We start from the raw sequence: 20,768 nt of genomic DNA on the forward strand, positions 1-20,768 counted from the left end.
AGACTGGAACCAGTCAGCTTGTCCTTTGCTAAATGCTAAGACTGGAACCAGTCAGCTTGTCCTTTGCTAAATGCTAAAGGGCTGATTATACTCCTACAGCAGTGTGTCACAATGAGCTTGATGCAGACATTTTTGATTTATGAGGGAAATGAGGGTGAAAAAGAGCGAGGATCCAGGTGGAAAAAGGGTGCCAGCTTTCTTGCGCACCTTACGCTTCTAGCTGGTCCAACTTCACCAGTCGTTTTCCACAATTTCGGTCATAAAAACAAAACATCTCCTGTCTGCAGCACTGTCTGCGGTCACCTACAGTTTGGGAGAGGTGCAGCAGATTGTGTGCGGAGGGGGCGGGGACATCTTTTTGTTCACTGCGACACCTACGCAGACGACATAGTTTCGAATCAGCCTTAAGACAGCACACCCACTCTTTTACAAGTTAGCCCCCACACTACCGAAGACAAAGCTACACATTTCAAATCAGACGACATCAACCACGCGAGTAGTCACAAGCACCAGCAGGTCACCCATTGGTGTTTCTCACTAGCACTATTAGCCACCAAGCTAGATATCAAAAGGATTTATGGATGCTAACTCACCATAGCTCCATTAGTACACCAACTGTTAACCAGTCTATGAGATTCATTTCGGTCTGTCCAAACATTATAAGCTCTGCACTTGACACCATGACCTCATGACCTTGCCATGTCTGTCAGTTTGACCTTGTCTTATTGGCCTTCTTAACATGGATTAAACAGAGCTCTGTCAGATATTTGAAGCTTAAGATATTTCTTCATAACCCCACTTTGGTCCAAACTTTTCCACAGCACATTCTTTGACCTGCCTGCTTTCTTCCATGGTCCGCATAGTGGTCTTTGTTTACTGATGTTCTCCAACAGGCCTCTGAGGCCCTCCCACAACAGCCGGACTCAAACTGAGGTCATATTACACAGAATTGAGGTCAGTTTCATGTTAGGTTATCCTGAGACGCATTTGTTGACTTTATTTTGGGGCATCAGAGTTATATAAATATATTTTACTTTGTGATGCTGGTATTCGTAAAAAGTCAATTAGATGAATGTTTAATATTTAACAGCTCACTGTTCAAACATCCCCTTTATCAAAGACGGGAGTACAGACAGAGATTCCCCTGAACAGCTGTGGATTCTGCTGAAGATCCCAAATGTTTCCATTAATTATAAACGTAAAATTTGAGAGGAAAACATTCAAGGGAATCTATTCCAAGAAATCCCACTGTTCAGGTTGGTAGAAAAGTCTGATGTTATGAAATTCTGCTCTTTAAAAATATGTTGTTGTTTTTTTTTGTAGATTTAGGAGTTCCCATCAGGAAAGAGATGGAAGGTTTTAAACTCTTTTTTTTCCCCTCTGTGATTTTGCAGTGTGAGAGAATCTCATTAGTTGTTTACATCCACTTTTTTCTTCTCCACCTATAAATAATTGTAGCAGATCCCACTGGATGAGCTCTCCTTCTCTTATGGAAGGTATTCCCATTTAAAACCCTTACTTGTCAGATAAAAGGCCATGAGTGATAATAGTGATACTTGGTCTGAGCTTAGGTGAAGAATTACACACATAAGAACTTTATATCTCTAAACTGAATGCAGAATGTTAGATTGTTTCTTTTCTTTTTGTTCAAACACCTTTTTTATTTATCACACTGCTTTGAACTCTTGACATCCCACTTTATTTGAAGAGGAAACATAAAAACTTCCAGCTTCTGCCCAACCAGAGGTCATTCCTGTACCAAGTCCTGACTCTCACTAGGGTCCATTCATTCCTCTTGACGAGAGAGGCAACAACATTTCACAGATATTATCTGCCAAATCCACCCTTCCTATCAATGACTTATTTCCATGTCTCAGTTTGAAAGTATTCCCAGTCTCCTCAGGCACCTCTCACATGTTCACTGAAGCGCTCTGTTTGGTTATTTTTAGGAAGTCCCCCCCTCTCCCAACCCTCCTCCGGTCCTCAGATGGTCCAGTCCAGGCCAGAGGAAGGGGAGTGGTAGTGAAAAGGGGAAAATGTTCAACAATGATTTCATTATTATGATGCCCAACATGATCGGCACTACTGGACTTTACTGCTTCATCTCTGGCATCTCTGGAATACATTACTTGGATTTAGCTTGTTTTAAACCTCAACTTTTATTTGTATCGGACATGGAAACCTGTTAAAGATCCTTCAAAAAAACATGTTAATCAAAAGTGAGTATGTGAATGAATGGGGGGTAGATACAATCCTTCATTATGTTGCCTCATTGATGCCAATTAACAATTAATTACTGCTCGATGGTCCTCATTAAGGAAGTGATTGGCCGTAACGAGCAGCTGATTGAGCTTTTAAGGCTCCAGGGAAGCTTTGAGTTTAAAAAACTTATCATGAAACTAACATTGTTACATTTGACTGTTGTGACATTAAAAGGTTCATGATTCATGGGACCTAAGAATGTGCGGAACGCTACTGTTTGAAGGCCTGCAAATATGAGTTACCAGAGTGTAGGATTCAGTCTGAATGTATGTGGGCTTCTCTAAAATGTCAAGTTATTTCAAAATTCTTTGTTTCCTGTTTGTTGGTCGGTTTCGTTCTGATGGTTTGATGGTTCTATTGTGGCTGTTTCTCATCGGGAACATCTTTTTTTCTCTTCGCGGATGGAAATGTTCATGTTAGCAAATGATCGACTTTTTGCTGGGCTTTTGCATTTTAAAATGGACTGTTCAGTACTATAGCCACTTTTGACCCTTTAGAGAAACTGCTGTTTTATTACAGCATTTTTGTAGGGTCAAATATATCGTTTTCAGATTAGTTGGCATTCTAGTAGCTGTTTTCACAGCAACTCAAGGTCTTTTGCAGCTTATTTACTGCAATATACAATTCAAGGCAGAAGTTTACATCAACCAGATGCCACTGATAATTGTTTAGCTTCTTTTGTCTGGATATTTGTTCACTCTTCTAAGCAGAATTTACAGATTCCATTTAAATAGGTTAGGGGTTTAAGGGGCAATGCTGTTACAGATGTTTTATCTGTTCTCAAATCCATTTGGGTGTCTGTTTGGGTCAATTACCCTGCTGAAACATCAAATAATAGCTCTTGATTTTAGGTGAGGTGTAAAGAGACCATCTAAAGTTCTTGTAATTCTTTTTTTTTCATTTCCTCTCACATCGATTGTATTACAATTCTGTTTTTCACTTGTTTTAAGTAGTTAGCTTCATACTTCAGGTGGTACAAAATTCTGCCACCAGACCTTTGTTTGGCCTATTTAGATGACCAGTATCAGTCCAACTTTCTCTGTTCTTCTAGCTTCCAGTCAAAGTCTGTATCTACTTTAAATTCTAGACCTTAATTTCTGGACACTGCATGGTTAGGCATCTCAGTACATCAATCACTAGTTGTTGTTTTGCTTTTCGGGGTGCAGCTGTTAGTCTTCAGGCCAAAATCTCCTGAAGGTTAAGATTTTTCTATTAAAACCAGTTGAGACTTGTCCATTGAAACTGATAGAGGTTTCTTCCTGTTAAAAGGGAGTTTTTCCTCTCCACTGTCACTACAAGGATGCTTAGTGTGAGGGATTGCATTCGGGTCAATGAGTCGATGCAATCAACTGATTTTCCTTAGATAGAAATCTTTTAATCAATTTGACTGTTTGATCTGGTGAACTGTAAAGGGCCTTGAGATGACATGTGTTGTGAATTGGCGCTATATAAATAAACTGAATTGAAACTGCAGCCCTCATACTATTCTTAAAAGTGAAAACCTTTCAAAATGCAATTTCAAACTTGATTGTTTAGGATAGCCTTTGGCTGATGTGTTTTAACTGGGAATGCTCGTATGCTGCACTCATTTGTCTTCCATTTGCAGCAGCTAGTAATTATTAACAAAAAGCACTTCATAAATATACTGACTTACATTAGAGGACTCTACTTAGCCTGAAAGCTGAGATTGTCTACTTTGTTCACCAGCTTTTAGTCGCTTGACTTTTTTCCTCTCTCTTGCAAAGAATTTGTCGAACAAAGCGTCAAAATTCCACTAACCATGTCATCAAATCCTCGTGTCAGCACAAAACATCATAGCAGATGACGATTTTACAGAGTGACTCGCTTTTTTTTATGTGGAAAACTGAACAATGGAGTTTGCGCCATGATCCCTGGGTCCAACAGATCCAGAGATACTCCCAGTTCGTTAAAGTTAGTCAGTTAAAGGTCTTCGGAAGTATTTCCGTCTGTCTGAGGCCAGGTATGAGGACCTGCTGTGTTGCTAGATGTGTTTCCATCGGCTTTTTCTAATGCATGTTTTGAAGATCAGAAAAGCTTGATGGAAATGACTAAATTTGAATAAACTCCCTTAAATACACATAAATGTTTTTTGCTCACTTGAGTTGGTTTTGGCTTTTGTAAAAAAAAAAAAAAAAAAAAAAAGGCTTGATGCGCAAAACAGCTTTTTTTGAATCAGCACTGATGTAGCAAACCTTCACTCACATGACTGATCAGCTGTTTCTGCTGCCACCATCTTCTCAGATGTTCCTGTTATGTACGTAAACATGAGTCGAAGCAGCATCCCCATTACTACTGACATGTTAACTTAAGAAAACTTTTACGATTGCAATACATCCATTAAAATTCTCCATTACTGATCTGTGCTCTATGCTAGACTGCATGTCACTAACCGATCTGTACCAGAAGCGCTATCCGTACCATCGGCTCATTTGCAGTACCATAAATAATGTAATTATGATACTAAAAGTACTTATTTCTATCCTTAACTCAATAAAGAATGCTAAAACACATCTTTAAAAAAATATTTATGACTTTTCTGAGAATATTTTGATGGTTTTAAATTTTTTTCCGTTAAACACCTTGTTGACGTCATCATCAGACATGTTTAGAGTAGTCCGGCAAAATATGATTAAACCGTGTTTATCTTTTTTTTTTGTTATCTCTTTCCTTAGATTACGCACTATATACCATACAGTTAACACAAAATTAAAGAATAAAGCACAAAAAGCCTGGATTTATGTTTAAATACGAAGCTGAAAAAGTTAGTTTCTTGGAGTAGCATAGGATCCCATGTCTGGTAAAGATCAGGCACAGACAGTGATAAAACAGAAAGGATTTTAAGACATTTATTTTCTCAGGAAAAACATTATTAACCTGTAACACATATTATAATTTAGAACGCTTACTATTTTAAAGGACAGACAAACGTCATTTAGGTCTTTTTCACAAATTAAAATCGAGGTCGACCCAGATGTATATCTGGTTGCGCATGTGCAAATGAGCTGATGGTGCGGATGTTGCTTCCGGGACGGATCAGGTAGTGATACTGCAGCCTCTACTTCCTGTTTACTACAGCGATTGCCTGAAAACGCAGTGTGGAAGACATTAACTTTTGCAAAGTTTGGTTACTTCTTTTCAAATTAAATGGAAATGCAGCAAATTCACATTTCCTTTTTTAGAAGTTTTTAATGTTTTCTTAAAATTCTTATTTCAGTTGGATGGAAACACAACTACCTTCCAATTAGTTTTTGAACCAAAAAACCTTTGTCTTCGCTGCTTCTTCACTCTACATCACAACCACATGATTGATTGACAAGATAAAAATTGACGGAAAAATTTAGACCGTTGGACTCCAGGAGAATTTTGCTTCGGTCTTTTACTTCTTTGAAGGACTCAAAACTGGCTTTACTGAGGAATGAAGCACTGCTGCTCAAACAACTTAAAGTTATTGATTGGCTTAAACCTGGGTAGCTTTAAACATCCTTGTCAACATAATCGAACTGAGAGGGACAGGTAGGGTCCTTCTCCAGACTTGAGTGATTTCAAAGATCTGGCAGCACATCTGAACGTTCTGTTGTTTATAAAATAAATGTCTCCAAAATACTTTCTCAACTTGTAGAAATAAGGAGTTCTCCATCTTGGATCCATGGAGTTCGTCAGACCTTCTCAATGTCCTAAGTATTAGCCATCTGCAGAGCGCTTTCAAACAAATCCTTCCTCTGTCAACACTGAGAAACCCCAAGCAGCAGTCTGACAGGTTCACCAACTAGAGTCTAAAGGGCCTTTTCTGGTTAAATGCTCTAAAAATTACAGGATTGTTTGGATATTATCAAAATTATTATTATTTGAATTAATACAAATGTTAATCCTGAATGTTTAATTTTTAGCCCCACTGGATTAGGCGAACAATAGTTTAAACTTATTTCTTGATTTCAGAAATAATTAGGGCTGTGTGTTATATAAATATTTAATAATTAATTAATTAATGCTTTAAAATTACCATAACATTCATGAAACATTATGACTGCATTAAAACTTAACATTTGTAAACTTGAAATAGATATGAACTAATCTAATAATCATTAATTGGAGAATAAATAGAATCTATGCTATGCCATTTACTGAAAAATTAACTCCCAGAACAGAAATTATTTGGTTTTTTGAATTTAAGATGAAAAACCTGATTTGTAAATATGCTCCATTTAGAACTCCTCCAGATGTATAGTTTTATATATTTACTTGGTTAAATTCTGTAAAAAAATCTAACATTAGGCAGCTTTTGGTACAGATTACTAATTAGTTTATTGAAAAAAATCAACAGATTAATTGATTAGCAAAATAAACGTTAGTTACGGCCCTAGTTAGTAGCTTTTAGAGAAACTTATATACTCAAAAGTTACATCAATAAAATACATTTACAATCTGCAGTAAACTCTGCTTGCTGAAAATTGGACTTTATAAAGTTTCCCTGAAGAGAGTACAGCAGGTTGTCTTGTAAAAATATTTCCTCACCCTTTATTTTCAATGTTGAATTAATCATAATTCATTTAAAAATACTGTCAAACTGCAGACTAACAGAGGTCATTTTCATTTTTATCTCACCTTAACAGCTAAGAAGATGAAGAACTAAAGTTTTATGTTCATTATCAGGGTAACAGATGGCTTAAAGTAGTCATTACTAGGAAATATCTTAGAGGAAAGTACAGCCTAATAAATCCTGAAAAATACCCAGCCTACCATAAAATGTTTTGTCAGAGTGAAGAGGTGTCCCTGGGTGTTTGAGGTTTTATCACAGCCAAGTGAAAGCATATATTTCTTGGTATCCACTTTAGTTGTCTAACTTGTTCTGTTTGCTGCTTATTTCCGGCTTATGAAATTAAAACTAATTATTGAGAGAAACAACAACCCAGGCTTAGGTCCAATAAGGGCAGAAAATCACTTGTGCTTATGGAAAATAATTTGCGTATAATGACTTCAAAAATAAATAACTCTCTCTCTTTAGCCCCAATGAGTTTTTCTCATTGCCTACATAATGATTACAATCATTCCTCGTGTTTAGTCTTTGTCTATAACACACAGCCTTGTGTTTCAGTTTATTTCCTTTATATCTATATAAATACAAGAGCTACTGTAAGAATGGATTGTCTTCATTACTTGTTTGGATTGCTCAGGTACACGATGAAGGACCTATGTTGCTGTGGGCCTGTTTCTCCTCATCATGATGGAGAGCAGGAATGTGTTGTCTTTCTGAGAAGAAAGTCAAAACCACTTATCCCACTAGTGTTTGTAATAAAATGTAATAGTCTGAGCTCTGAATGTAAAAGTATTAATTTTCTAAGAATCACATTGCAGCTAATTCAATGATGTAATAGTGAAACACTTTAGAGGCTGCACTAATTATTGTTTTCAATTAAGACTAAAGGCAAATTCTTTTAGATGCATTCCTCATACATAAATGTTGTGGTTTGATTGCCTCATGGGCAAACCAACAAGTTTTAACAAAGCTGTTTAAAATAAGGCATTCGTTTGATTGTGGCTGGGAACAGGGATCTGTCTAAAACCTGCAGCGAAATAGCTCCTGAGGTTGGACAATAACCTGCTTATATTAAATACCCTCTGCAATAACTATATATATATCTATATATATATATTTAATACCATGTGCAATAACTGTATATATAAAAATACCTTTGTATATAAAAATACCTAATTATATGAATACCTATTCAATTCCCTGTGCAATAACCCTGTTTAATAGGATAATTCAGCTGTTATATATGTATATGTGCACCCACTGTATATACTGTATATACCCCATGCACCTTTTCCTCCTTTTGGCACCTTTATTTTTGACAATGTGACAGTGAATTTCCCCACAGTGAGATCAATAAAGTCTATCTTATCTGATCTTTAGTTTGGTATAGAATATGTGATGCTATTTCTCTGTCAAAGGAGCCAGAAACTATGCTGGAGTGCACGGCATCACAAACGTTTGGCTCTACCTCAACTTTTTTAAATAATCATCTGATTTTTTTTTTTTAAAAGCTTGAGATTTTCCTCTATCTGATTAAGTTAACTTATAAAGGCTGGATTTTTTTAGACTGAGCATTTACTGCTCTTTTTCCAATAAATGAAGGGAGCTGTAGCATTCAGGTGATGTAAATGCTGGGACCATACTGGGCCTGTAACAATACATCAAATACTGTAGAAAGAAAAAAAAATGGATTTTTCATTCACAGGGAGAAAAACAACAATTAAACACACACATAAATGAAAAAAAAAGAAAAACACTTACATTATTACCAGGTGAATCAAAGATGAGATTTCAGTTTGCTTTGATTTCTGAAACCTTAACAGACTTTTGGCCTGCCTCAAATGTTTCCGAGTAACCGGGTACGTTTATCTGAACTAAGAAGAGCCATCTTTCTTTCCACTGGACTGACAGTGTTGTTAGCAACGGAGGGCAACAGTGTTCAGGAATGATTATGAGCTAATCTGGTGAAACCATCCAGAGAAAAAAAGGAAAACCTGTGTGGGTTTTTAGATGGAAGAAAAAAAAACACCAAAAATACTGATGTAAGTAAGAGAGAATATTTTAATATTATTCAAATCAAATACAAGGGGGATTTTTTTTGGTTGAGATCTGAAAACAAAACTAAGTGGATAAAAAAATGCATTTTCAAATTGTCCAGGAATTCAGAGAAATGTTATATCAGCTTTATTTATTTATTTTACTTTGATTTGTTCAAAGTGTGCTTCCTAGTGTTAGTTTGTCCCGAATGATCTTAAGTGAAAAAGTTTATAATTTTATTTAACTGTCTGCAAGCTGTATTAATCTGCTTTCATTTCTCTTTTGTTCCACCAGTCCAGGCCCAAACTCACAAAGGAAAAAAATAAAACTTTAAGCCATTCGTCATCTTGAAGACGCCTTATTAACAAACCAAACTCATAGCAATCGAATTCCTGGTCGTACATAAAAGTTTCTTAAACCAAGTTTTTGGAGTAGCAGGAAAGTGATGGTTTACCAAATTTATTTAAAAGCACATTTAAAAAGTCCTTTGCAATGTCTTCAGATATTAGTGTATTAAGCTGAATTATCACCTTGAACATGTAACTAATCTGTAACCTCTAGTTTTCTGCTTTCTTTTAAGTTACTTCCAGGTAATTAGGCTTGGCAGTGATTGCATTTATAGAAAAGAGAACGTTTTAAAAGCAGTGATGATTAAAAAAATATGCTTTGATTTTCTGTGAAGGTGTCTGTGCTGTTTTTGCTCTTTATCACCATCTCCATGCTCGTGCTTTATTTACTGTCTGACTGCCATGGTTGAAGTTTATAGAAAAGAACATCTTAGGTGGTGTTAAAAGGTTTGGGTCTTTTTTGGTAGTAATTACTTTCTTTATAGCACTTTCTTTTTTTAAGGTGAGGGTTTAATTGTTTCTCACCGGGGTAATTAATTACAGCGAGGGACGTGGTCATTTGGCGCTTCGTTAAAATGAGAGTCAATATTCAGCATAACCTTCTCTATCCCCTCTTTTCTTCCAATGAAGCTTTAATTAACCTTCTGTAAAAAGCCGGTCTAGACAGGGATTTTTTTTTTTTTTTTTTTTTTTTTTTTTTTACATTTCGGTTATTTAAAAAAAAGCAGAAAAGGTTTTTATTTTTGCAGATTTACAGATTTCATTACAGCTCCTTGTGGTTCTTGACAGACTGATTGGACTGCAATAGAGGAGTTTATTTGGTGCTTTAAGAACCGCGTGTATAGGATGGGCCTTATTGTGGACAGGCACACAACAGAGGGCCCAGGATTCACAGTCCTGGGTGAATGTCCTGCACACTTACCAGTCAGCCAGGAGTCTGTCGGATCAAATCCAGCAGAAAACACAAAAACACAACATTATACATGGCAGGACGCGGTGTTTAAGGCTTTCATGCTGTCAGAGTCACTGCCCCTACATCAGTTCAGAAACAACAGAGAGAAAAGGATTACAATGGGTAAGAAATGTTCAATAATAGGATACGGGTTGTTACCGTTTTGCTCACCATCTGTTGGACTGATGGTGAGCAAAACGGTCTCTAAGGTAGAATAGTTTCTTTATTCGATTTTTTCACATCCTTTTCTTCAGAGGGGTTATTTAACGGGCTGTCCACAGCCCGAGGGGAGAAGTGAATATAAACCAGTTACAAGACCTGTTTACCCTCACTCTTCCCCAAAAGAATGGTCAAGGCGGCTGGCTGTGTAATGGACGTACAGCAGTAGGTTAGTGGGCTGAGCAGCTCCTTTAGAAGACCACACTGTCATAAGAGTTAAAAAAAAAAGCTGTGCCCTTTTTTTCCCGTTGTCTAGGTGAGATGAGTCAAAAAAAAGGAATTTGAAACTGCTGACTCTCACCATTTATGCTAAACTCTGGAATGATTGCCCCTTTTATTCCTAAAATCAATGATAATGTCCTTTAAATCCTTAAATAAATATTCAGGATGAGGTGGCTCTCTCTGACCATGGTGCCAGCCTTTGAACTTTGTTTCTCCATAGACTCCTTCTTCACTGGTGCTGTTGAGCCCCCAACAATTTTATCATTCACACATGTAAACAATTATCTCGGTAGACTTTGCAGTCATGGGGAAATAGAGAGTAAAAGGTAGGAGTGGGCACACAGCACACATGGTGCTGTACCTGCTCTGAGTTTGACTTTGGAGAAGATCGAGACATGCTGGGGTCTGTTGGTTAAAAACAAAACTTAATCCACCAGCACTGTTTTGCTCCTAATCCCAGGGGCTGCAGATTCTCCACTACCTTGAGTTATTTGAATTAAAAGCTGAAGCGAAGTCCTGCATCGGTATGCAGAACCCTGGCTTTTTAAATTACTGAGGGCTGCATGGAGAGCTGGTGTGACCACATCCCCATCAGTTCACTTTGTAGGCATACTGCTCATGATCCACATCAGGGGGGGACAGAAAATACACCATGACTTTAACTCTTTAACTTCAGGATTTTCAAACAGGCCATGTTCCATGTTTTCAACTTTCCATGAAAGAATGATCCAACATCTATCCTTAAGGTTAGTAATTCTGCTCAGTCCTCATGTTACCTGCTGAAGCTCATTCTCCGTCTCCCAGCAAAAATATTCAGACGCTGCCAGTCATGTTGTAAAAAAAATATATTTCTTGCATCTTCTTGCATCACTCTTTATCTTCTGTCTTTATTTGAAATACTTTACTGATACAGAAAAAATTATATTTTGAGTTATGCCAGCATAGTTTTGCGGTGGCTACATATGCTTTTCATTCAGTAAAAAAAAAAGAAATTCGATTTTTGATTTTTTTTGGCAGACAGAGTGCTATTCTGTACCAATCCAGATAAGAATTAGCTGATTGTAGTCAGCAGAAAAGTTTTTCTTAGAACTATAGTTGGTGTTTAACAGACTCAGTGCTTCCTTTACATATTTTGCCTTAGGGAATTCAGAAAACTAAAGGAAAATGTGGGTTTTAAATTTTGCACTATTTTCTGTTTTTGTATACAGCCATTGTTTCAGTCAAAATGAATCACTTTTTTATGCTGTTGAATTTCTTCCCCCTTTCAAATTTCTTGCTTTTTTATCTGTTCTTTTTTCTTGGTTTAAAGAGTTGGACTCTACATTTTGAGACAGCTAACCGATCACAGCTTTTTTTATAATCTATTTCGATTACAGGTACACAGAAGAAGTAATCGAGAACCAGAGGAAATAGGAAAGTGTGACTCCAAAAAGGAAAACACATTTCAAAGAGAGTAAATTGACCCAAACAGACACAGATCTCCAAAGAAAAATCAAAAAAACATTTTTTTTTTTATTCATCACATGCTACTTCAACTATCTTGGTTTCCTTGCTGTAAAGCATCAGTCCCCTGAGTGGCATAAACGCCCCATCGAGCACGTAACCCCAGCATCCACAGTTTCTGTCTGTAGCCACACACAGGCTGTCCAGTTTCCTGCTTTGGCCGGGTGGAGTCTTCCTTATCACACAGCCATATCTCTTATCTGAGCCCAGAGGGGCAGAATCACAACTTCCTCAGAGACAAAGTTGTTTGAAAGGGGGAAGAGGTTGTGGCCGGTTGTGGTCGCACTCAAACAGAAGCTTGGTAGATACCATCGCTTACGTAAATGAGGAGCATAGACAGGGCTCTGAGTGTTGCCGCTGAAGTCTTTCACCGCACACTGGAGGCGGGGGAGAAAAACCTATTGTTGTTTCTGCCAGTTAGGAATGTTGTGTTCGTCACCAAGCTCATAATTAATGCTGTAATTGGGTCAGACGTGGATTAGGTTTATTCTTAAATCCAAAAGCAACTTACTTATCATCACCTGCTTGGTTCTCGGGGAATATTTGTGTCCTTTTCTATCCATTGTCTGTTAATTATTTCACTGGAATGAGTTTCTTCCTACAGAGACCAAAATTATTATTCAACGTTGTTTCTTTCTCAGGGCTTAGATTCTAATAAATCAAAGCAATCCTCTCGAGCTTTTCTGTTGTTGTGGCTAAGACTTGGTTAACCAACATGATTATTAAGGGAAGTGAGTTCATTTGAATTTTAAACAGCATAATTATAGGTCTTTCAAACCTTCAGGGATAAATGGACTCTTGTCTGAGTGCCAAAACTCTTGGTTTAATTTTCTAACCTGCTAACCATGGAAGGACGTACGAATGCTTCTCTATTAGAGCATCATAAAAAGATGTTTCACAATTATATTCAAACCATACACTATTTATATGATGACCTTTCGGCTCATATTATCACACTTTTCCTTTCGTTGCACATTGAAATTTATGTTCAAACTGTTGTTTTATGTTATGTTGGATTTAGTTTGAATATGTTTTCAGTCTACAAATGTTTAGAGGTTCTTAGTCTCAGTTACAATAAAATGATTGGTAAAAATCAACTTTCAATTAACATCTAGAGTCTCTACACATAGAGCCTATTTATTAAAGTGCAGTTTAGTTAATCAATTTTAAGCAGAAGCTTGATTAACAATATTATCAGAGAATATTGTACTAGTACTCATCGTCTTTAGCTTATTCTAGAGCCGCTCAGAGGCAGCAGTCTGTGCAGAGATGCCCAGACTTCCATCCCCCAGACACTTCCTCTAACTCCTCAGGGGGGAGCTCCTGGGCTTCCTGCCGCTGCGATGTAACTGGAGCACCTCCTGAGGGAGGAGTACGGATGCTCTCCAGTTTCATAGATTGACAGCCAGCGACAAATTAAACATGTCTGTTCTGTTTTGCGTATTTGCTGCACGCGGAGCAGCTCATTAGCTTAGCATCATCCTCATAAATAAGCCAGTCTCTTGTGAAACACAGTCTTCCCAAAGCGCCGTTTTTTATTAAACTTTCTCTTCGCCCTGGTTTTAGCATGGGACCTTCAATGCTAAGCCTCTGATGTGAACCAATAGGAAGAACTGGGGCAAACCTTCATCCTCCTCACCCAATGGTTATGTTAAATATCAGTAGTTAGCTGTTAATGTCCAAAATATATGTCATGACTTGAAGCACAACATCAAAATTAGACTCCTGTGCAGGAGCATCATTTTAATATCAATTAGATCTTATGCTTTACATTATGGTTATTATAGATAGTTGGTTTGCTGATCAAACTGAGGTTGTTTTCTTTAATCCAACTGTTTTTAATATTCTTTTTTTGTTTCTGCATCTTTAATCCAACTGTTTTTAATATTCTTTTTTTGTTTCTGCATTTTTTATTTTATTTTATTTTATTTATTTTTTTTTACCTACTTGCTTTGATTCTGTTTTATCTTCCTGTATTTTAATTACGTAAAGAACTTTGCATTGTCTTTGTACTGAATTGTGCTATAAAAATAAATTTGCCTTGCCTTGCCTTGCTTTGCCTTCTGTATGAGTGTAGCTTTGTTCCAGGTATTTCAGTTAATTTGACTTTTTCCATCACCCATAGGTGCTTGTGTGTGGCCATTTGTATAGGATATTACCGGTACCAGATTTTTGCTTATTGGCTGGTTGGCTACAATCTGCAATATGGTATTAAACAGAGAAAATGGGTAAACGTAAATCCTACAGAGCTTTGTTGCCAACTCTTGATTTGTACATTTTGTTAATCAAGGTCCAAGCTCTAATTTCTTGAGCAATTTGGAACAATTATGTGTTAAGTCCTTTTGTAAAGCTTTGAAATGCATATATCAGTTTATATAAATTTTCCTTCACTGCATTGGAAGATTTTTTTCCAGCTTTCCTCCCATAAGTGGTCATGAATGAGACATGTTAGAAGCAGAGGCAACATTAGGCCGCTTTCAGAGCAGAAACTATGTTTAACTTTGTTTTAAACGGTCTTTAACCTCTTATATTTTTATTTTAGCACCGTGAGCATGACTAGAATTAGTAAATGAGTAGATTTACTAGGCTGAAGAACAGAAAGACTCACACATAAATGGCTTCTTCCCTTTTCTGTGTTTCCCCTGACTTAATTTTCAAGCAACTCATGCAGAGAATGGCTAACAATGAGTCAGCTTAAATATGCTGTGTCGACGTAAAAAGGAACAATTTCCATTTTCATTTTGTTTAGACTTGGTAAATTGATTTTGTGCAAGAGGAAAACAATATCTGTTTTCAAGTTTTAATTTGAACCTAATGAAATATCAATTGCAAACGGAGATATAAACAGAGAAACTTTGATCCTAATGAAGAAAATGTCCTCTTCATTGGGAGCATGAGTTTAAAGGCAGGGAGAGAAAATGTGTTTTCTTGACATTACCTCAGAAGAGGACTTGTTTTGTACCACTTTAGATAATAAAAAAATATAATTAAAGAGCATAGATATTTGTCTTTAATCATCACTGGACTAAATCAATAACCTTGATATAACAGCTGTTTTATTCCAAAATATATCTGGCTTTTTCTGGGAGACAAACATTTTGTTTTAAGATAGATTGTGGAGGCAACAACACAAACTGGCTCCTTCTATTTAGTCTTTCTTGTTGGCTCATGATCAAAGCTTGATGTCGGGTTAAGAGGATCTCAGTCCTACCTCCTTGAACCTATTTCACTCTCTTCTTTTAAGGGTCAGATGAACAAACGTGGTGCAAGTGTTCTTAGTGTAAAGAGGCTCCAATTAAACCAGAGTTGTTTTGCTCTCTGTTTGCAGAGATTGAAGCCAGGGAGGCCTGTGACTGGCTGAGAGCTGCCGGCTTCCCTCAATATGTACAGTTATTTAAAGGTAAACATAATAAAGGTGTTTTGATATAACCATAATATTTAGTTTTCCCTCAGGTGACCATTTGTTGTTTCATGTGTGTCAGATGGCAGGTTTCCAATCGACACCGAGGCGGTGAAAGAGGATCACAGCTTCCTGGATAAAGATTCTCTTGATTCGCTATGCAGGTTTGTACTTCGGGGTTTTATCATCTTGACTTTTAAATATTTTTATTTGTTGGTTTTGCTTTTCTAAGAAGCAAAAATAAACTTTTTTGCACTTAAAGTCCCACTGGTGTCTTACAAAAGTGTTGCTCTCTCTTGCACCCTGAATGATCCACAAACATGTCTTAATGGAAATCATTTTCTATTTAAAACAGCTTCAAATATTTCCATGCAACATCTCTTCATTTTGAAAACTGCAATGGCAAATTTCTTCACTCAGTAACATCTACAAGACTGTTGCTGTCTGTTGGTGCATATATATGATGCGTTCATTGACCAAAGAAAGGTGGGATATTAAAGAGGCACCAACAGAGCTGCCAGATTTCATCTTCTCTTCCTTGCTCCATTACTGTCAAACTAACGACCAGCAGTTCCAATTACCAGATGATTTCCCAGTACATGTTAAGTAAAGAGTTTGAATAATAACACGTGTGCAGCAGATCCATTTATGGGTTTCTACATATTGCAACCTGGTTTGAGATAAAACAGACAATGAGGCTTTATGCCTGTGAGAAGGAGGCAGGCTCTCTAAGAAAAAAAGATTGGGTACTGCTGCTCTTAAAGAAAATAAGTGTCATGGTAATTAAAACTGAGCAGTTTGTGTTGCTCATCCAGTAATCCTATATGTATGTATTTTTTCTTGCAGACGGTTGCTGACCTTAAATAAATGCATGGAAATGAGACTGGAGCTTTGGAGATCCAAACGCAGGGTGAGCTTTGGAAGCAAACCTGGACATCAAGAGGAGAAACCAGTTAAATGTTGTTTTTTCTGGATGCTAGATGTAAAATATGAACAGGGTGTCTTTCTGCAGGGAGATGACTGGGAAGAGGAAGACTATTGCACCATCAGCCCAAATTGGATCTATGACAAGCAGACCCAACATTGGCGACGCATTAATTCCTCTGAGGAGAGCCCGGGGCCACGGGGCCCATCGCCATGCGAGGACCATCAGGATGTCTGCTCCATCCACAGCTCCAGCAGCACAGATAGCGAACGTCATGATGGTCACAGGGAACTGGTGTCCACCATCACAGCTGTCGCCACAGATGAACCGGAGACTAGCCGAAGCTCCTCTCGCTGCTCCTCCTCAAACCGGACCCCATCTTTGGACACGTCTCTCAGTGGACCCCCTTCCCCCACTGGAGGATCCTCAACTATGAGCCTGGAGGCAGAATTGAGTTTTCCAGAAAAACCTCCCAGGAAGAAGTGCACCACTCTGCTGAGGAAGATGGAGAAGCTGAGGCTGAGGGGGGCAGGCAGCGGCCACAGCCGGACCCGCCATGACATCAGTGGGCCGGTTTTGGTCCGACACAAAGACAAGATGTACAGGCAGCTTCGTCAGTTAAAGTGAGAAAACTACTTCTCAGGCAAATCTTAAACTGATATGATTTTTAAACATTTAGAACCGTCCCTGAAAGACTTGTCTTTCCTTACTGTCTTCAGTCTGCAGGTTCAGCCCAACAGCCACTCATCTTCATCACCTTCCTCTTCTCATAACATGAGTAGCAGCAGCAGTAGCACAAGCCAATCAGAGAACAGCAGTACTGTCAGCACGCCCAGTCCTGTCACCCGAGTCAGAAGTAACTGCAAACGGTCCAACAGTGGGGTAGGGATGCAAAGCGACATGAGCCAGAACAACCAGAACCAGACAGAAACTGAGGTCAGATCTTAACTACGCTTCATTTAAGTGTTTATGCCTAATATTACATTTTCCTTTAAGTTTTAAACCACCACTTAAATACTCTATTGGACCCACTTAGGTCTTCAGGAATCAGGTCAACAACAATAACAGCAGCAGCCTGGTCTTCCAGGTTCCTCACGGTCACAAACCAGGGACCTTCCCCACCTCCCTTGCCCACAAACACATCATCTCACCGATCATCGACAGCTCTTCTGTCAACTGGAGGACCGGCAGCTTCCACGGGTACAGGGGGCGGCACAGCAGCAGGCGTGGCACGCCATCTCTAGAGGCAACTGACCAAGATCCAACAATCTCCTCAGGGAGGATCAGTGCGCTGGATCATCGGCTGAGTGTCTACGACAATATGCCCAATGACAACCAGCTGTCTGAGGGGGAAGGTGGCGGGAGTGATGTGGAGAGGATCAGCGAGGAATCAGAGGTGGGTCTCAGAGACTTGACTTATTAACAAGGTCTTAAAAGTTCAAATTCACCAAATATTATAAACTTATCTTCAAAGTTATAAAATTAAAGAGGACATTTTGATGCTACTGTCCTGTAATCAAGCATGACTGAAAGTTAAAATGTTTAACAATGAAATGTGCACTTTGCTTGATTCTAACTTTATTTTATTCTGAAATTATCCAGTTTATGTTTATGTTTATGTTGGATTAAAAGAAATATGTAAAACTAAGGACTAAAAGTGATAGGTCATTGTTGCTATGGTTATCCCTGCCTTTTCGAGGTAGTGGAGGCAAGAAACACACAAAACAGCCACTGTCCACAGTATGGAGGTTGTTTTTAAATTAATTTTACACTATAAGACTGCGTCTCCAGGTCAGCACATGTGTAAAGTTTAGGAATCAGCAGTTCCTCATGTAAGAGATGTGACAGGTAAATGAAACCTTCAATTTTGCGACTGGAAGACTAGAAGAAATACAATAAAGTTAAGTAAGATTGAGGAGTGCTCTATGTACTCTTGGGCAATTTGACAGAAAACTTCCAGAAAAAATACTTAGATCTGTTTTTTATTGTATATCTGGAAATTTAATATAGATTTGTGAAATGGAAAAATATTTTTCAAGTTTGAATTTTAACCCACAGATCTACATCCAGTAGAATTTTAAAAAGCTAAGGAGTGATTTTAAATTGTGGGCTTTCTCATTTTTAGATACTTAAAGTAAATGTTTGTTGCAGCAGATACATATCATTCTGATCTGAAACAAACCAGGTGAAGTGAGAATATATTCAATATTTTTAAGAAACTCTTAAATGAAATTCTATACTAACAGCAGTAATTTAATCTTTGGTATTGATTCGGCTAAACTTAACTCCCTGTGGAGTTGAAGCTTTTCCCATAAAGTCCAAAATATCAAATTTAGTTGAGATGAACTGCCTGGTCGTCTCAGACAACTTATATCAATCTCTTCTGCATTATGTAGCAGGAATGAAGTTTGATCAAAATTTAGCAGTACAGGGTGGGAGAGTAGTTATAAAATATTACTGACATTATCAGGAAATTCCTTTGATTTCCCCAAAGCCTGAACCTGAGAGCAGCCTCTAAAGGCTGATAAGACTCTCTGAACATCCACCAGAAGTAATCCAAACCTGCTCTGCTCACAGGTGAGTCCGCTGATGGCAGCTGAAGATGTTTTCTCCGCCCTTGACAGCGTTCTGGAGCGAATCAATGACCTCCAGCAGCTTGTTGTCTCCTGGTCTGAAAACATTTCAGAGGATGATTGTCAGAGAGGCTCCTCCTCTTCCTCACATAATTCCCCAGCCCATGGATCCTCTGGCCCTTCTCCCTGCCCCTCCTCCCCCAGCCACATCCACCTGGAGGTGCAGCATCCAGAGGAGGAGGACGCCTCTGAGAAGGTAACTAAGGAGTCGAAGACCAGTGGATCACAACAACCCAGAAGGAGGTGAGTTGAAACCAGATAAATCCACAGGTTAATTTCTGAAACTGGCAAATCTACTTTAGGGACTCTGAAGTTACTTTTAACAGCTTCTGCATCATTTTTCACGATTTCCTGTTGGCTTTTTAAAACCTTAAGGTTACTTTTCCAAACTTTTTTTATCCTTTTTTAATGAACTACTTGTTACTCTCCCAATGTTATGTATTAGAATCTAATCACCTCATTAGGATTTACCGGGAGAGACCATCATTTAATTAGAAAATAGGCAGAATGGATTTTTTCAATCACTCACACATAAATTAAGTTGCGCAGCAGAAAATATCTTGCTGATGTTGGAATAAGTGTCACGTTAAAACAATATTGCACAACATTTAATTAAAAACACACTAAAATTACAGAAACTGTAATGCGTTCTCTTAAACTTAATTAAAATGTCAGATAAGGTAAAACAATAAGTCTTGCCTGACTTGTTGAGCATGGATGTACTAAACACAATTCTTCAGGGCAGCTTTGAACCCACAACATTTCGTGAACCCATTTTTTTCTTTTTTGCCTCAACATCGACTGGTCCTCCAGTTCTGTTTGACACAAATCCTGTTTCACCTCATCACTTCTTCCTTTGCAGCGTAACTGAACTGCTGCTCTGTGTCATGTGTCCCACAGGGTGAGTCGGCAGCTCTGCTGGTACGGCGAGCAGACCCTGGCCTCTTTGACCTCCAGTCCGGGTCTGGAGAGTCGCTCGGCTTCTCAGATCCTCCAGCTGCAGAAACTTTCTCTGCTCAAACTCACCGCGCTGATGGACAAATACTACCCGTCCAGCAAGCAGGGATGGAGCTGGTAAGGAGTGATAAGGGCTGGGGGGGGGGGTTCATGCATGTAGAAAGAGGCAGAGGGTGTAGAAAGAGTTGGGGGGTACGATTTTGAGCCCCATAGGTGTGTGGAGAAACTTCTTCAAGCAAACAACTGCTGGAAGGAGGGCAGGTGGGCGGGTGGAGGGTAAATATTTCAGGCAGACAGTCATTCATTATTCATAACTCAGGTGCCTGGGCTGAAAAAAAAAAAAAAAAAGCAGAACATCAAGAAGAAGAAACTGCTTTCCATGAGCCTGAGCTGGAGCTGTTCTGATTCGTGAAATTTTGCAAGTGGCAGCTGTGAGAAATGTTTTATTTCACACCTAGCAGGTGGAGGGGGCAGCTGATTAAAATTCTCCGTGCTGCTCAGGGGAGAGGAGAATATCTGTAAAAGTCAAACAAATGGCAAACCAGTTCAAAGAGGAAAATATCCAGAACAGGAAACAGGAGCAGGGAATATTTGTACTGGTAAAAAAAAAAAAAAAGAACTTGGAGATGTTTGTCTCACATTACTAAAATTTAGCTTAAGCTGAGATTGATCAGCTCAGACCATCTGATGAGGCTCCACCCACTATTTAACTTTTCACACACACAATCACAAAGTGCAAATCAGCCAATCAGGTTT

General features: G+C 38.3%; 1 protein-coding gene across 2 annotated transcripts in view; it reads left to right on the forward strand.

Annotated features, from left to right (window-relative positions):
* LOC107097509 (rho GTPase-activating protein 7-like) overlaps nucleotides 1–20,768 on the forward strand; it is a 114,143-nt gene that overhangs the window by 78,234 nt on the left and 15,141 nt on the right. The window contains exons 1-9 of one of the 2 annotated variants that reach the window (XM_015394670.1): nucleotides 2,038–2,219; nucleotides 15,426–15,497; nucleotides 15,580–15,661; nucleotides 16,344–16,407; nucleotides 16,510–17,045; nucleotides 17,142–17,358; nucleotides 17,459–17,818; nucleotides 19,000–19,298; nucleotides 19,956–20,129. In XM_015394670.1, the coding sequence (XP_015250156.1) occupies nucleotides 2,207–2,219; nucleotides 15,426–15,497; nucleotides 15,580–15,661; nucleotides 16,344–16,407; nucleotides 16,510–17,045; nucleotides 17,142–17,358; nucleotides 17,459–17,818; nucleotides 19,000–19,298; nucleotides 19,956–20,129 (1,817 nt within the window). In that variant the 5' untranslated portion in view covers nucleotides 2,038–2,206. Of the gene's footprint in view, nucleotides 1–2,037; nucleotides 2,220–15,425; nucleotides 15,498–15,579; nucleotides 15,662–16,343; nucleotides 16,408–16,509; nucleotides 17,046–17,141; nucleotides 17,359–17,458; nucleotides 17,819–18,999; nucleotides 19,299–19,955; nucleotides 20,130–20,768 lie in introns of those variants that run through there. The other variant, XM_015394669.1, reaches the window with a different exon arrangement.

The sequence above is a fragment of the Cyprinodon variegatus genome, unplaced genomic scaffold (genome assembly GCF_000732505.1).
Source record: "Cyprinodon variegatus isolate N-32 unplaced genomic scaffold, C_variegatus-1.0 Scaffold703, whole genome shotgun sequence".
Lineage (NCBI taxonomy): Eukaryota > Metazoa > Chordata > Actinopteri > Cyprinodontiformes > Cyprinodontidae > Cyprinodon > Cyprinodon variegatus.